Source organism: Ipomoea nil, unplaced genomic scaffold (assembly GCF_001879475.1).
Source record: "Ipomoea nil cultivar Tokyo-kokei standard unplaced genomic scaffold, Asagao_1.1 scaffold1034, whole genome shotgun sequence".
Taxonomy (NCBI): domain Eukaryota; kingdom Viridiplantae; phylum Streptophyta; class Magnoliopsida; order Solanales; family Convolvulaceae; genus Ipomoea; species Ipomoea nil.
The window spans coordinates 962389-980724 of record NW_017617462.1 but is presented as its reverse complement, the minus strand read 5'-3'; the positions used below and the strand labels follow the sequence as shown (position 1 = coordinate 980724).

Sequence of the window (18336 nt, the reverse complement as noted above, 5' to 3'; positions counted from 1 at the left end):
TATCGATGAAAGAAACTCTAACTGATAGAAAAGGCTAAGTCAACTAATCTATCACCACTAGAATACAAACTATACAATATAGAAATAATAATAATAATAATAATAATAATAATAATAATAATAATAATAATAATAATAATAATAATAATAATAAGATAGACTAACAACCAGTTATCCAAGAATTTGTTGTTCTTCTAATTCCATTTGTTGTTCTCAAATTATGGTTACAATTCCTAGTAAGACTTGATTTGCATGGAAAGGAGTTGTTTGCACTTTTGGTCCTACGACTATAATGACACTATCAAGATTGATCCGCGACTTTTAAACCTTACAATTTCAGTCCACGACTATTGTTTTTGTTGCAAAAATTGTCTTTCAGGCCAATTTTTCGTCAAAATCTAACCAGAGAAAAAATTTCTCATTTCAAGCAGGGATAAAATACACATTTACATGGACCTTGTAATCTCGAACCGCTGTTGACCTCTTATTCTGACCAAAGTGCGGAAAAATAAAAATAAAAAAATAAAAAATAAACAATTGCCAGTGACGAACCCTAATCTGCTCTCATCTCATGAACCCATTTGCGAACAATATGAAAACATCGATTGCCATCTTCAACACGCTATCCATTGCCGATCTTCATCTTCTTTATTTTGAAGTAAAACATAATGGCTACATCGATTGCCATTTTCAAACCTAATTTTTCATCTATGGCAATTGGAGTTTTTTTTTTGTTTGATTTTTTTGGACTTTGGTCAGAATAAGAGGTCAACAACGGTCCGAGATTGCAAGGTCAATGTAAATGTCTATTTTATCCCTGCTTGAAATGTAAAAAATTTTCTCCCGTGAGATTTTGACGAAAAATTTTCCGGAATGACCATTTTTGCAACAAAAACAATAGTCATGAACTGAAATTGCAAGGTTTGAAAGTCGCGGATCGATTTTAATAGTGCCACTATAGTCGTGGGACCAAAAGTGCAAAAAAAATTCGGCTAGCAACAAATATTTTGCTATGTAATTTATGCTTAAAGTTCTTAATTTTTTTTTCATTTACTAGTATTCAACCCGTGCAATGCACGGAAAAAAAAATTAAATTTTATTATTGCCGAATTTAGCTTTAAATAAAGTGAACTATACAATATATAATAAATTTTATAGAAATATAATACATTTGATAATGAATAACATATTTCATATTGATTATAAATTGTTAAACACTTCATGAAAAACAACATTTATAGTACTCGATTAATTTGTAAACAAACCGACTATTGATCGACACCCCCGAGCTCGAAAAATTTGTACCATCTAAATTTGAATTAATATTAGCCTTTTTTGAGAGATCAACATTTTCTACGAGTCTATTTGGAGAACTTATTTAGGAGCTTATAGCTTATTTTAAGCTACTAATAAGCTATAAGTTCTACTTGTTAATGTTTCCAAAATAAGCTAATAGCTTCATCCTAATTTTTTTTCTATCTTTGTCCTTATTATTTTTAAAAAATGACATCATTTATCCTACCAATTAAAATCCTTTTATCTTCTCCTTTATCCGCAATTTTCACCGCAATTATTATTATTATTATTATTATTATTATTATTATTATTATTATTATTATTAGATGAAGGAGATTCGCAACAATATTCCTACTTCATTATGGGATCCCAGATCATGATTATGCTAATACTTTTATTTCAAAATGTTAATTTTTTTGCAGACAAAATGTTAAATTTTAATATGTAAAAAAAACTTATTTAGATTTTATGAATATGTCATTTTTTGTTTTTTTTTTGTTTTTTTTTTTTTGTTTTTTTTTTTTTTTTTACATTTATTAACTTATCAAAAAGCTAATCTTACCAAACACTTTCAAGCATAACAAAACAACTCTTCAGTTTTCAACTCCTAGCTTATAGTTTTTCAGCAACCTTTTCAGCTAGGTTTGCCAAACATAGCCTACATGATAAATAAAAAAAAATTATTTATTAAATTTATAATATTAAATTGGTATAATATTCTATAACACACAATTGTCCAGATAAAAAAAAAAAAAAAAAAAAAAAGAGAGAGAATTTACATAATACATATTTATATATTATGTAGTATAGAATTCAAAAAATAAATAAACTTATGAAAAAATCAATATATTAGCATACTTTGTTTATATATATATATATATATATATATATATATATATATATATATATATATATATATATAGAGGAGTGATCACATGTGGCCATGTTGTTAGGTGTGGTCATATGGTCAATTATAGACCATTAGATTAGATAGATCTAATGGATCATATTAATCAAGATTTTTTCAGTATTTTCGCGCACATTCTTCTACCCAGCAAACTGTAAGGGTAAACTTGTCATAAAACACTGGAATAAGGAAAATCACATTGTTGTGTGTTTTATTACACTATTGGTGCATGTTGTCAACACTGTTGGTGTATTCTGGAACTCGACGGCTATAAATGGCCACTGTAATTACCATAACACGGGAATACACCATTGGTGTGTTTCAGTGTGGTGTATTTTATTACACTATTGGTGCATGTTGTCAACACTGTTGGTGTATTCTAGAACTCGCCCGCTATAAATGGTCACTGTAATTACCATAACACCCCCACTTACTAAAACGCGCGAAAATCCTCAGAATTACCACAGCCTTTAGATTAAACTGATTCAACGACACAGATACGACCACACGACCACACCTAATGACATGACCACATATGAGCGTTTTTCTATATATATATATATATATATATATATATATATATATTTATTTATTTATTTATTTATTTATTTATTTATTTATTTATACTAGTATTCACTCGCGCGATCCACGGGAAAAAAATATGTTATTATAAATATAAATAAAAAATAGAAAAACTAAAATATTTTAAATTGTTTAATATAATAATATTTTTGAGCTTCCATTGGTCAAGTATTTATTATTTTTATAGAATACAAAATTACAATTAAAATTAAAATTAAAATTAAAATTTTGTATGGTTAATATAATCTCTAATTATGTGCATATTCAAATAAACTTATAGAGAGAATTTACATATTTACATTGATTTATTCTTAATTGTATTTCATTTATATTATAATTTTCACAATACGAATAATAACTAAGATAATTATATTTGGAAAGCAAATTTCAAATTTTGTATGAGTAAATTTAAACTCTAATTGAACACATTTTTTTATATGATTATATAATATATAGCTATTTTATTTTTCAAAAGTACATTTTTTATATGATTATATAATATATAGCTATTTTATTTTTCAAATGTTGTGCTTTTTTATTTTATTTTATTTTATAATAAAGGATGTTGTGGCATTAATTATAACATTAATTACTTCCCAAACCATATAGCTTTATTATAGTTAAGATATTTATATTTATATATCCTTTATATAATAAAGCTATATGGTTTGGAAAATAATTAATGCTACAATTAATGCCACAACATCTTTTATTATAAAAAAAAAAAAGCACAACATTTAAAAAATAAAATAGCTATATATTATATAATCATATAAAAAATATACTTTTGAAAAATAAAATAGCTATATATTATATAATCATATAAAAAATGAGTTCAATTAGAGTTTAAATTTACACATACAAAATTTGAAATTTGCTTTCCAAATGTAATTATCTTAGTTATTATTCGTATTGTGAAAATTATAATATAGATGAAATACAATTAAGAATAAATCAATGTAATTATATAAATTCTCTCTATAAGTTTATTTGAATATGTACATAATTAGAGATTATATTAACCATACGAAATTATAATTTTAATTTTAATTGTAATTTTGTATTCTATATAAATAATAAATACTTGACCAATGGAAGCTCAAAAATATTATTATATTAAATAATTTATAATATTTTAGTTTTTCTATTTTTATTTATATTTATAATAATATAATTTTTTCCCGTGCATCGCGCGGGTGAATTACTAGTTATATATAATGTACCATCATCGAGAATGCGAAATGGTATACTTAATGAATTTGTAGACACACCAATTGTCGATCGATTCTTCGAGCTCAAAAACTTTGTACCATCTAAAGATGAATTAGTATTACCCTTTTTTGAGGGTCAACATTTTATACCTGATAAAATAAAATAAAAATATTATTTATTGAATTGATAATATTAAATTGGTATAAAATTCTGTGACTCATAATTGTCCAGATAAATTAAAATCAATATATGAGCATACTTGGTTATATATATATATATATATATATATATATATATATATATATATAGGGTTGAGTTCAAATGAAGAAAACGTACAATATATAGACGACTGTGAGAACAAATAATGGGTACACAACAAATTATTATCATGCACACAATTTAATACATAGTGGCACACAAGAATACATGTAACATTAGGTTTCGAACTCGGGCTCTATTAATTAATAAATGTATGCACGCGACATACAAACTGTGGCACTCGACTACATTCGTCCATGTACACGACATACAGACTAATGGCACAGACTACATCTGTCCTCACAGTCCTCTATAATATATACTTGTCCTCATTTGAACGCAAGTATGTATATATATATATATATATATATATATATATATATATATATATATATATATATATATATATATATATATATATATATATATATATGAAATTACACTTTTGGTCATGTGACTATTGGGGTCTTGTTAATTTTAGTACATGACTTTAAAAATTAACAATTTAATACTCTAACTATGCAATTTTTAACACATTTGGTCCACTCGGCCAAATTCCCGGTCAAATATCGCCGGAAAAATATAAACCATTTTTAATTGTTTAATTATAGGACAAAATAGTCATTTCAGGCTCTTCTTTCTCTTCTTCTTCCTCCTCCCTTTTTCTCCGTTCTTCATCTTCCTCCTTGCAGCCATGGCCGGAAAAAGAAAAAATTATCATATAAATATTTATATCTCCTGTGGAAGGATAAGATAATGAGAGCCACACACAGAGCAACTCACAAAATATCCAATCGATATATCTAAGGGTGTGTTTGGTTGGTGGGTTTTGTCCATGAGAGTGGGTATGAATTAAGGGTGTGTTTGGTTCGCACATAGGAATCAGAATCGGAATGGGTATCAAATACTTGGTAATTATAATGGGTTTTGGTGAAAGTATTTATCATGTTTGGTAGTAGGGTGGAATGTGAATGGTTACTAATAGTAGTGTTTGAGAATGAATAAGGGAATGAAACCCTTATTTTATTTGGGTATGGATTTTTCAATTGATGAGCTATTCGAAACCCATAGTAGTATTCTAAAAACCTATCAACCAAACAACAACAATCACTTTCATACCCATTCCTATGGGCAAACCCCACCAACCAAACATACCCTAAGTGTCCACTTTTTGAATAAATGAAACGAAAATGAACTCATATGGCTTGATACCTTCTTTTTAAACACCATAATTCCTACAATTTCAATAACCCTAAATATCTTGGCACCATTATCCATCCCAAAAAGTTTACACCCTCGCATAATTATTTCTCGAGGTAAAATCAGTGATTTTGGCAGTGTTACACCAGATGAAGCAGAAGAAGAAGAACCAATGGTGAATATCTGAAAATTGCATTCGTCCATGTCAGTTGATGTACTGTGGATCAGAACTATTCATTATATTCTATTCTTGAAGTCTTTGGATTACGTACTTAATTGTGATGAATAAAAGAAATTGTGGGTTTTAATGTAGTCAGTCGGTATTGTTTCGGGATGGGAGCCCAGACGTGCATTATCGCAGAGCTAAGGGAGGCCAAAAGCTCATAGACATAATGGGGAAATTCTTGGCCTGGGTTAAGAAGAAGAACGAATTGAAGAAGAAGAGAGAAGGGAGAAGAAGAGCATAAAATGACCAATTTGTCCTTATGATTAAACAATTAAAAATGGTTTATATTTATCCGGCGATATTTGTCCGTTGATTTGGCGGGTGGACCAAATGTGTTAAAAATTACATAGTTAGGGTACTAAATTATTAGTTTTTAAAGTCATGTACTGAAATTAACAAGACCCCAATAGTCACTAGACCAAAAGTGTAAATTCCTCTATATATATATATATATATATATATATATATATATATATATATATATATATATATATATATATATATATATATAGTTTTTCATTTAAAAAATATCAATATATAAAATATAAATATACTGATCTATTTATATATCACGATTGCAATAATTATTGATGTTTGATAAGAATTGCTGTTTGATAAGAAAATTTATTAATATAGATATTAGATATTAAAGATAAATATGCAACTTGACATCGGCCACAAAATCTTTTTGGCTCAGTGTGCAAAGGCAAACATCGGTCCCACAAAAGCTTTTAGACTGTTCAAAGAGATGGTGGGAGGTTTTACGGATATAGGAGTAACATGAATTGACTTCTGCAATTTTAGGCGTGACCTATTGGCCTATATAGCTGAGATAGACGCCCAAATGGTGATAGAAGACATGTTCACAAGAAAAGAGGAAAACCCAAACTTCTATCTCGATTTCGACATAGACGAATAAGCTCAATTATCTAGGTTATTCTGGGCAGACGCAGAATCTCGGAGGAATTATGCATGCTTAGGCGATGTCATTTCATTTGACGCTACGTACAACAGAAACAGGTACATCTCGTATTACACTAAATATGATGACCATTGTCTGTGCATGCATGGTAATAATCGTGTGCACATAAGAGGATGGTGTGGAAAAAAAATGAACATGCGTGCATGACGCACGCGATTATTGTGCGCAGCAGCGTGCAGGATGCAAGTAGTACAACCATAAGAATGCGTGCAATACTAATTCCACAAAAGATACTAATTTCGTCCCTTTCACGTGGGTGAATAACCACAAAAGATGCATTACATTTGGTGCGGGCCTGATTGCGAAAGAAGATGTAGAGTCGTATGAGTGGCTAGTAAAGAAGTTCAAAACTGCGATGGAATACACACCAAGATGTACTATAACTTACCAAGATCCAGCACTAAAGATAGTAGTGCCACAAACTATGCCAACAACAAGGCACATATTCTGTATGTGGCACATTATGACAAAAGTTGGGGAAAAGGTAGGGGTTGCCTTGTGGCATAACACGGACTTCAAGAAAACGTAACACTGAATAGTACCATATGGGATGACACGTTGACCATAGATGAATTTGAGAGAAAATGGAAAAAACTTATGAAAGACTACAATCTTGAAGAACATAGGTGGTTTGGCCAATTGTATGAGGCGCGTGCATCATGGATACTTGCACACTCCAACGACATACTAATGCGAGGACTGCTCAAGACAACATCAAGATCAGAATCAGAAAATAGCTATTTTGGAAAATTTACAAACCACCACTGCAGTTTGGTAGAATTCATAGCGCAATACAACAGTGTCATCGGAGAACAGAGACATAAACAGAAAAGACTCATCGCAGAGAATGAAGGTTCGTACCCTGAAACTAAAACCCCTTTGAGTATTGAGAAGCACACTGCTAAAGTGTACACTATAAACATATTCTAAGAATTCCAACAAGAGGTATTGGAAGCCAGTTTCACGTGCCACATCACCGACAAAAACAACGTAGGTGATACATGGACTTACAAAGTTGAGGAAACAGGTAGAAAAATGTTTGAAGTAACAGAAATCCCAAAAGCGGCGAAAATAGAGTGTGCATGCAAGAAATTCAACCGTGTTGGTATACTATGCAAGCACGTGCTAGCTGTTATGAAGGCAACAATGTCTGAATCAATCCCACAAAAGTATATTGTTCCACGATGGATACGAGACGCATGTGCACACCCACTGTACGATGTACCGTGGACAAAAAGAACAAATATTGTCACAACAAATGAAGCAACAAAAGTAGCCAATCAACTTTGAAGTGAATTCTACAACTGCATGGGATTAGTGAGTGGGTGGCCTATCAAAATGGACCACATGTTGGCAATATTGCAACAACTGAAAAAGTGCTACAAAGGGAGAGGCAACAAGCACAAGAGAGTGGCAACAATGAATCTATGTCCGAAACACTACTAGGATCAAGCAGACCAGGAGATATACAAATAAAACCCCCGAAAGTCGCAAAAAACAAAGGAAGTGGGAAAAGACTCAAAAGAAACAAAGAGAAAGCAATCACAAAGAATCAAAAGAAAAAAAGAAAGGACGTGCAATATATGCGACCTCCCAGGACAAAACAATCGCACATGTCCAGATAAACTAGCACCAGACGAAGTTTAGAATACTCTTTATTTCAAAAATACTGAACAATGCAATGCAAATTACAATTATGAACCGTACTGCATTATTTATATGAAGCATACTTGTTATTAATGAGACATTGTGTATTAAAAAACAAAAGGGTACATACCATGCACACAAAGAAATAAGTCTACGCACACATTTTGGTGGGACAAAAAACAACTCAAACCCAACGCACAACAAACATGTTCGAAATTCGAGAAAAATGTAACAGCAAACATCTGAGTACATGTTAACCGACATATGCGCACACACATTCTAGGGGGTAGTAAAGAGGATAACATGCAAGTAGCTAAATGAATCGAAATCCAAGAAAACACGTAACAACAAACATCTGTGCACACGTGAACCCACGTATTCGCACACACATTCTAGGGGGTAGTAAGGAGGATACCGTGCAAGTAGCTAAATTAATAAGCATTGGATATAAGGAAAAACTTAGTAAATAGCACAAGCCGACAGTAGTTATATGAAGCATACTTGTTATTAATAAGACATTGTGTATAAAAGGGTACATACCATGCACACAGAGTAAATAAGCCTGCGCGCACATTTTGGTGGGACAAAATAAACTCAAACACAACGCACACAAGACATAAACGTGTTCGAAATTCAGGAAAAACGTAACAACAGACATTTGAGCACGCGTTAACTGACATATGCACACACATTCTAGGGGGTAGTAAAGAGGATAACGTGCAAGTAGCTAAACCACGCTAAGGCCTACCTGACTTTGACTTCTAGTTATAGATAGAGTTTTTCTTGTGACTTCGTCTTTTCTTTGTCTTTCGAGTAGTCAATTACATTGACCTTTTGGATAGAACAAGTTTATTGAACCTCCGAAAAACCCTTGGTCCACAAGAAAGCCGCCCCCGCACCTGCAACAAAAGCGCAACGGCGGAGGACCAAGAAATTACCAGGCAATCCAATCTTCCGTGTGTAAGGCGAAAGCCCCCAAAAAGGAATCGAAATTCAAGAAAAAACGTAACAACAAACATCTGTGCACACGTGAACCAACGTATCCGCACACACATTCTAGGGGGTAGTACCGAGGATATCGTCCAAGTGCAAATGAAGTGTCGAGCAGAGAGGCATCTCCATTTTGATGTACAATACCTTGATCTTGGCCTGAACCAAGTTCAGTTACACTTTTGCCTTCACCACTAACCGTACATCAATCAACGATATTGTTAGATTCAGGATTATTCAACAACAGTGTCCTTTTCTTCTTCAGAGCTACTCTCACTGTCAATTTTCTGGCTTGTAACGAAGTCCACATTTTCATTTGTTCCCCTTTCAAAGTTATTCCCATCTATATCTATATATAATTAAAAGTAAAATTAAATCCTCATAGCTAAATTTAGGGGCATTTCTATAATATCATCCATTATTTATATATAGATATTATTATTACAATTAATAATATTTAATATATATATATATATATATATATATATATATATATATATATATATATATATATATATATAACTAAAATCCTCCTAGCCAAGTTTTACCCCCAAAATTTTGGGGCATTTATGTAATCTAATAATAATAATAATAATAATAATAATAATAATAATAATAATAATAATAATAATAATAATAATAATAATAATAATAATGTTATTACCTTAAATAAATAACTTATTATACTTTCCTTTTGAATTAGTATTTTCTATCTATAAATACAAATTTATAATTCTTTTAATCCCTAGCCTCCCCCATTATTTCTTTCTCCACATCAGTAGGGCTTCTCCCCCCCGTATCTTCTCTATCATTTCCGTTTACACATCAGTAGGTTGTCGAACTAGAACCGCCTTACCGTTCCGTTGTCTCATCAATCAAAGAATCTCAGACTCATCTCTCTGCTTTCTTTTAGTATGAATTTTCTACATTTTTTATAACTATATTCCCCCGTACATCAATATATATTGCAGTTTATTCTTCAACAAAAATAAACTGAGGAGGAAGAGCCTTGGTAACAGAACCGTAATAATTTAGTTTTTATGGAAGATTGTAGAGATGCAATCGAGAATGATAACGACGGTAATTTTGATAATTTTGTAAAATTTTTTGAAACTTAGAGTTAGTATGTTGACTTCGAGATTTGTATATGCCATTCAAGTTTCTATGTGTTTTCAACAAGCAGCGTTAATAGTTTACGTGGTTCGCTGGGTAAAAAAGCAACCAAACAAAAGCTAAATCGAATTGAGGGGTGAGGATGTTGTAGATGAATGCCTTTCCTCATCCTACTTTTGCCTTTTTCTAGAGAGAGTGTGAATGCGATGCTGAGGAAAGAGAAAAAGGAAATGGAGAGATTTTTTTTTTTAACCAAAAGTTTTTATATTTTTCTTATACAAATTTATAATTGTATATTTATATTAATAAATAATTATTAAGACAAGTATAATTTAATTTATATTGTGGACACATTATTTTTAATAAATTTGATTTAATAATATTATACCTTAATTATAAAAATTCTACCTAATAATTTTAGTACTAAATGTCATACAATAATTACCATAAACAATGGTTAATAATTGACAAATTTTATTAGGTAATAAAAATTACTATTCTAAAATCTTTGGTAATATGTACACATTATTTTTAATTATATCGGTTTAATAATATTATATCTTATTTATAAAAATTCGAAATAATACTTTTAGTACTATTGAATATTGATTGACTAAAAATTATCTTAATTATTAAGGTAATTAATAAGTAGTTAGCTTTAAAAAAAATTTCAAATATATGAATTATACATAGTAACAATGAATCAATTAGTAGGACAATTATATTGGGTAATGTAATTAATAATTTATTATATATATATATATATATATATATATATATATATATATATATATATACTTAATGTATAATATTATTGGCACAAAATAAATTATACTTACCTTAATATATAGATTATTTTTAATATAATTTTTTAATTTTTATTAAAGGTAATTATTCTCATAATTTTTCTTTTCTTCTTTTGTGTAATTATTATGGTAATTTTATGGTAATGTATTTAAATATTGGAAGAGAACAAATGTTATAATTAATATAATTAATGAAATTATTATGGTAATTGCCACAATATTTGGTAATTATAATTAATATAATTAATGAAATTGAGAAATATAAGATTTCTTCCGTTGAAATATTTTTGACAATTTCATTAAATTATAATTAATAAAATATGAAATATAATTAAAGAAATGAAATTATAAAATTAACAAAATATGAATATTTATAAACTTTTTTAAATATACATACATACATACATACATACATACATACATACACTTTTTAAATTTCTAAATATAATTTTTTTAAGTATAAATCTATCAAATATATATTATAATTAATGAAATTATATTATAGAATTTTCCGATATACATATTAATAAATATTACGTGTATATAAAATGTATTATACAATCATATAAGGATATGCGTGTGATTAGAGTTTATATTTATTCATACAAAATTTAGAATTTACATTTTTTATTGATTTCTAAGTACTACTCTCTTAGTTATTTTTATTCATATTTTTAGAATTATAATATATATGAAATACAATTTGGAATAAATCAACTTAATTATATGAATTTTTTCTATAAATTTATCTAAATATGTACATGATTAGAGATAATATTAATCATGCAAAATTTAAATTTAAATTTTGTATGTTATGAAAATAGATACTTAATCAAATATATAAAAGTTCAACTATATTATTATATTGTACGGAGTATATTTTAACATCTTTTTATTTTTTCTATATAGATTTTAAATTCATAATAACAAAAAAATAAATAAAAAATTTCGTGCAACTTACGGGTAAAACACTATATTTTAAAAAAGAGTTAATTCCAGCAATGGTCCCCCGAGTATGTTGATTTTCCACATTTAGTCTCCATCTTTTAATTTGGACAATTAACCATCCGACTATTAAATTTTTTCCAATTGAGGTCCTTCCGTCAAGTGCTGGTTAAGTGGGTGTCAATTAGAGGGATAAAATTGTCTTTTCCTTACCCACCGTATAAATCTTCTTCCCTTAGTGTCCCGCAGACCACGAAACCGAAGTCGGCCTCTTCGAAACTCGTCGCCACCGCCGTCGCTGCCGTGATTGTCGCTCCATTGAAGTTGCCTTGCATATTCGGAGGGTGAGGAGTCGTTCTTCTTCTAGTGAAGCCAAGACCGAGAGATCCGATGGCAGTACTCTATTCAATTACGGCAATAATGCGGGCGGCGGTGGCTGTATTCCAGCTAGCTTGAAGCTTCGGAGGCCATCTCAACCAGCTCCGAGTTTCTGTACTTGGGAACTATGGTGAATTCCCGTGGAGGCATTGAACCGCACAATCTGCAAAACTCTCCCAGCACCACCGCCACCACCACTAGTGCCGCAAATTCGAGAAAAATGGAGTCGACGGAGCTGCAACCCCTGCTGCCGCTTCGTGGGCGGAACTTGAGACAAAATTATGAGAATGCCGAGCCCGAGTTTGGTAGGGACAAAGACGATGAAGAGGAATGTTATTCTCCCGGAAGATCGTTGGGCGGTAGAGAGAGCTCAATTGCTGGATCCATTTCCATTTAAGCGTATTGTCGGAATGCATGCTTAAAATTATAGAAAATTTCAGTCCTATCAACACTGCAATCCTCTCCACAACACTCCTTGATCCTCCAATTTTCAACAGCAGCAAAAAGGCTATCCTTTGGCACTTCAGTTACAAGTTTCAATACGTGAGCGTTAGGTTCATTCCCATCATCAAGTGCAAAAAGATGAGAATTCTTTGCTATTATAGAGCTCTCGAAATCATCCGGTAGCCCTAGCTCTTTCCAGACCTTGAAAATAGCTCGAAGCGGCACCGTTTTACTGAGTGACATTGATAAAACTCGGACCAGTCGCTCCACCACAAGGGGAAGTGAGGCATTGATAGCTTGTGCCTCTAATCGGGCGATTTCCAGTGCGGTTTCAGTGAGCGCACAGTACGGTTGAGACTTGGCGGTGTGGTATAATATGTGGAAGATGTGAGGATACCTGCGGAGGAAGGCGGTGGCGCTGCGGTTGAGGTGGAGCCTCTGAGAGAGGCGATTGAGGAAATCCATGGAGACGGAAGGCAGATTGGAGCGTCTAGCAAGGATGAGGTTTTGGATGGCGATGACTCTGAAGAGGTTTTTGTACTTCTCCATGAGTTTCTCGAAGGTTATGTCTCTGGCTCTCGATGCTACATACTCGGCTGAGGTGGTTTTGCAGCGGAGATGGACAGTTGCGGCGGCGATGGAGGAGCAGGAGGTCGCATCCTGAGGAAACTAAGTAAAAGTACCTTCCGTCAATACACTTAGTAAGTAAAAGTACCAATTTGCCCCTGAAATTGACGCTGACTTAACCAACAATTGACGGAAGGACCTCAATTGGAAAAAATTTAATAGACGGATGGTTAAATTGTCCAAATTAGAAGTCTAGGACTAAATCTAGAAAATCATCATACTCAGGGGACCATTGCTGGAATTAACTCTTTTAAAAAATATAATTTGATAAATATCATAAATTAATTACTACAATATCATTTATGTTTATAATAATTAAAGAAAAAAAATAAATAATTCAAATATGTGAACAATTGATTTCAAAATGAAATTAATATATATAGCATGATTACATTTACTTTTTTTTTTTGAATGCTATTAACAAGAGCCAATAACGCCTCCACTAAGGCTCAAACTCACAAGCTCCCATATGGGAATCCAATTCGAGTGCCATTAGACCACAAGGTCTTGGCTACTTTAATTAGATTTAATTCCTTTAATCATATGATTTTTCTTTATCAATTTTTTATGGGAGACCAAGGGAGTGTTTGAGTAGTTGGAAATTATTTATAAAAAAAAAATACTTACTAATAAAAAATATTTTTAACCCCTCATAACATGTGTAAATCTTATATTTTTTTTAAAAATACAATTTTATAAATATCATAAATTAATTAGTACAATATCATTTCTGTTTATAAATTATAATAATTTTAAAAAATTCAAATATGTGAACCAATGATTTCAAAATGAAATTAATATACAGCTACAAATAAATATAGCATGATTAGATTTACTTTTTTTTTGAATGCTACTGGCTCTATTACAATGTAGTATCTGTTCATATACTTTCTCAACCTACTGAAACACAAAGAATCAATAACGCGATCAGAACCTTGTGAATTGTTTACTATCTAAACTATCTAGTACCTTCAAAATTAGAGATCTTGGTGAACCTGGTTATTTCCTTGGTATTGAAACTGTTAAATGTGATAATAGAATTTTACTCTCTCAACAAAGATATATGGCATGTTAACTCTTACAAAATAGTGTTGAAATGCATATAAAAAAATGCTCCGCATCCTTCGCAGTTCTAGATCGTGATCGCCGATCGTGGCCTTGATCGGAACCGCCGTACGTGGACCTCTCTCCTATCGTGATTAGGAGAGTATCTCCCTAGTCGTCTAGGGGCTTTATTTATTTCGATGTCGAAGATGATTTTCTCAGTGTTATTTTGTTTTCTGATTCTACTCCCTTGTCCAATCATGGATATTCAGCAAATTGAAGCACGCTGTGCTGTCCTCTCAATCGCCGAGGAGGAGATATCCGGGCTCTTGGCTCCTGATCCTACACCGTCCGGGGCGTCGTCGGATTTTCATTGCTTGGTTGGGCGTTTCCTTACAGAGCGTCCGATCAAATTCGATCATATGCTCCAGGTCATGGCATCCGTATGGAGACCTGTTATGGGTGTTCACGCGGAGGCACTGACGGATGAATTGTTTCTGTTCCACTTCCCTCACTCTAAGGATTTGCAGAGGGTTCTCGATGACGGCCCTTGGTCATACGAGAATCAGATCTTTGTTTGCGATCGGGTGCCGGCGGGGACCAGGCCAGAGGATACCAAATTGGAGGCTATCGATTTCTGGGATCAAATTCACGGCTTGCCCACTCTTTTTGCCTCATCGGATTTCCTGGCTCAGATCGGGGATTACGTAGGCTCCTTCATCGCAATTGACCCCGTTAATTTTGGGGGTTCGTGGAAAAGCTTCCTTTGCATAAGAGTCCGGCTACCGATAGATACACCTCTGAAACGCCGGATGAAACTGTTGCGCAAGGACGGATCATCCCAGTGGATAAACTTCCGGTATGAGCGGCTGAATGCCTTTTGGTTTTGCTGTGGGTTACTGGGCCACATTGATAAGTTCTGCCGGAAAGCATATGAAGAGAATATTCCCCCTGAAGATTTCCCGTTCGGGAGCTGGATGCGGGCGGGACCGCGGCGTCAGGTGCGTCAAGTAGGAGCGAGATGGATCCTGCAGTCCACAACACAGAGGGCACCGATTCCTGAAGCTTCGGGTCCTTCTCCGTTAACTCTGGTCACAACAGTGGAAAGCGTGGGGCTACAGGGCGAACTGAAGCGGCGTCGTGAGGAGGAAGGGGCGGCCAGTAATGGTACTACGTCCGGAGAGGATGTTATGATGTCCGAGAACACCAAAATGTCAATGTCGGCGGGTCTGGAGTGCCAGGCTCGCCCAGGCCAATGAATATCCTCAGTTGGAACTGCCGGGGTTTGGGTGGCACCCGGACAGTTCGAGAACTCTTGGGCGTATCGTCCAAGGAGCGACCCTTCTTCGTTTTCTTAACAGAGACGAAGGCAAAAGCGGACAAAATTGAGGAGGTAAGAGTGAAGTTGGGGTTTGAAGGGGCAGTTTCGGTTGACTGTGTGGGCAGGGGAGGAGGTTTAGCAATGTTCTGGAGAGATGCTGAGGCGGCTTCATTTCTCAGTTACTCAGTGAATCATATTGACATAGAGGTCAAGCAACCAGGTAAGCCGATGTGGAGGTTGACCGGATTCTATGGGGAACCCGACAGGTCTCGGAGGCATATCACCTGGGAATCCCTACGGCAACTCAAGGGCCGATCATCACTCCCTTGGGTCGTTGTAGGGGATTTCAACGACATAACGTGTCTTTCCGAGAAACGGGGTACTCATTCGCATCCGGAGGCCCTCATGGATGGCTTTAATGATGCGTTGAATGAATGTAATTTGGTTGATATGGGAATGTCAGGAGGTCAATTCACATGGTCGAAGGGACATGGTACTGAGGCGTGGGTGGAGGAAAGGCTCGATAGGGCGGTGGCTACGGTGGAGTGGTTGGAGTTACACGAGGATACAGAGGTTCGTAAGGTTTACACATCACAATCTGACCATAGTGCTATTCTCGTGGACATGGAACAGCGTCCAATACGGCATGCACGAAGGTCTTTTAAATTCGAGTCTGCGTGGTTGTTGGAGGAAGGTTGTGCAATGGTAGTTGAGGCGGCGTGGGGGCAGTCTCGTGGTATGGAGTTTCAGCACCGAATAGAGCTTTGCGGCCAACAGCTTCAGCGATGGGGCAGGGAGCATTCAAGCCAGTTCGGCAATAGGATCAAAATCCATCGAAACAGACTGGCTGTTCTGAAAGAGGATAGGGATCCGCAGGAGTGAAGGAGTTCCTAGAAACCGGGGCAGCACTTGAAGTCTTATTGAGACAGGAGGAGATTTTTTGGCTCCAAAGATCCAAGCAGCTATGGCTTAAGCTTGGGGACTCCAACACGAAGTATTTTCACAAATCGGCGTCGGCACGTAAAAAACGTAACTATCTACAGCGGTTAATGGATCAGGACGGGGTTTGGCATGAGGACAACGCTATGCATTCCGAAATACTAAGGTACTATAGTGCTATTTTTTGTGCGGGCTCTAGCGACACAACGCTATTCCCCCGCATGCGTTGTTGTGTCACTGATGAGATGAATATCTCTCTCTTACGGCCATTTACGTCTGCGGACGTGAAAGAGGCCCTTTTTTCCATGGCTCCGGAGAAGGCTCCAAGTCCTGATGGTATGTCCCCGGCATTCTATCAGCACTTTTGGCCAATTTTAGGCCATGATCTGTCCATGTTCGTTCTGAAGTGTGTTGCTGACTACAATGTTCCCAGGGATCTAAATGTGTCTAATATAGTGTTGTTGCCCAAAAAGAAAGTACCTGAAAAGGTAGCTGACTTAAGACCGATCGCACTCTGCAATGTTGTGTATAAAGTCTTGGCCAAGATGCTGGCTAACAGACTCAAAGACCTTCTGGGGCAGGTTATCTCACAATCCCAGAGTGCCTTTGTACCCGTGAGGCTGTTGACAGATAACATTATAATAGCCGGGGAAGTAGGGCATTATTTGCGTCGAAAAGTCAGTGGTAATTTGGGGTGGGTGGCGCTGAAGCTAGACATGGCTAAGGCGTATGATCGCATGGAGTGGGGATTTTTGGAAGGGATCATGCGGGCTATGGGATTTTCGAGTCAGTGGGTGAGATTATTGATGCTTTGTGTCTCTACGGTCACTTACAATATCCTTGTCAATGGCGAGACAGCGGGATCTGTCTGTCCCACTCGGGGCATTCGCCAAGGCGATCCTTTATCCCCTTACTTATTTATTTTGTGTGCTGAAGCGTTGTCTGTACTCTTACAACAGGCAGAAGCTAGTGGTGATATTCATGGGGTGAGGGTGGCTCGGGGTGCTCCTGAGGTCACCCATCTGTTCTTTGCTGACGACAGTTTGCTATTTTTTAGGGCAAACCAACGTGAAGCTACTAAAATCAAGGACTATTTGGATGGATATTGTGCGGCTTCGGGGCAATTAGTCAACTTTGAAAAATCCAATGTCGTGTTCAGCACCAACACTGCGACCGGTATGCGACAATTAGTTTGTGACATCTTTGGAGTCCAGGAAGCTCGTGATTTAGGGAGGTACTTGGGACTACCCTCGGTGCTGGGTCGCAACAAAATTGCCACCTTTCGGTACATTGAGGACAAAATTCGGGAGAGAATCGGTTTATGGCAACACAAGCTCCTGTCGAGAGTAGGTAAAGAAATCTTACTGAAAAGTATAGCTCAGGCCCTCCCCATATTCACCATGTCGACCTTTCTTTTGC

At 34.6% G+C, this 18336-nt stretch overlaps 3 protein-coding genes across 3 annotated transcripts; 2 read left to right on the top strand and 1 right to left on the bottom strand.

Moving 5' to 3' along the window:
* Positions 1–12935: 12935 nt before the first annotated feature.
* On the bottom strand, positions 12936–14919 carry LOC109180741 (protein ROOT PRIMORDIUM DEFECTIVE 1-like). The gene is made up of 2 exons (XM_019330450.1): positions 14797–14919; positions 12936–13655 (listed from the first exon to the last, which is right to left on the bottom strand). The coding sequence occupies exons 1-2, from the start codon at positions 14917–14919 to the stop codon at positions 12936–12938; spliced, it is 843 nt and encodes a 280-aa protein (XP_019185995.1).
* Positions 14918–15916, top strand: LOC109180740. The gene has a single exon (XM_019330449.1). The coding sequence runs from the start codon at positions 14918–14920 to the stop codon at positions 15914–15916; it is 999 nt and encodes a 332-aa protein (XP_019185994.1).
* LOC109180738 lies at positions 15913–16860 on the top strand. The gene has a single exon (XM_019330447.1). The coding sequence runs from the start codon at positions 15913–15915 to the stop codon at positions 16858–16860; it is 948 nt and encodes a 315-aa protein (XP_019185992.1).
* Positions 16861–18336: the final 1476 nt, after the last annotated feature.

What these genes read in the sequence shown, in the direction of transcription:
- LOC109180740 (XM_019330449.1), top strand. Translation starts at nt 14,918, where the DNA reads ATGGATATTCAGCAAATTGAAGCACGCTGTGCTGTCCTCTCAATCGCC.
- LOC109180741 (XM_019330450.1), bottom strand. Translation starts at nt 14,919, where the DNA reads ATGATTGGACAAGGGAGTAGAATCAGAAAACAAAATAACACTGAGAAA. An exon ending in CTAATCACGATAGGAGAGAG is followed by an intron (nt 13,656 to 14,796) that starts GTCCACGTACGG and finishes ACTTTTACTTAG; the next exon opens with TTTCCTCAGGATGCGACCTC.
- LOC109180738 (XM_019330447.1), top strand. Translation starts at nt 15,913, where the DNA reads ATGAATATCCTCAGTTGGAACTGCCGGGGTTTGGGTGGCACCCGGACA.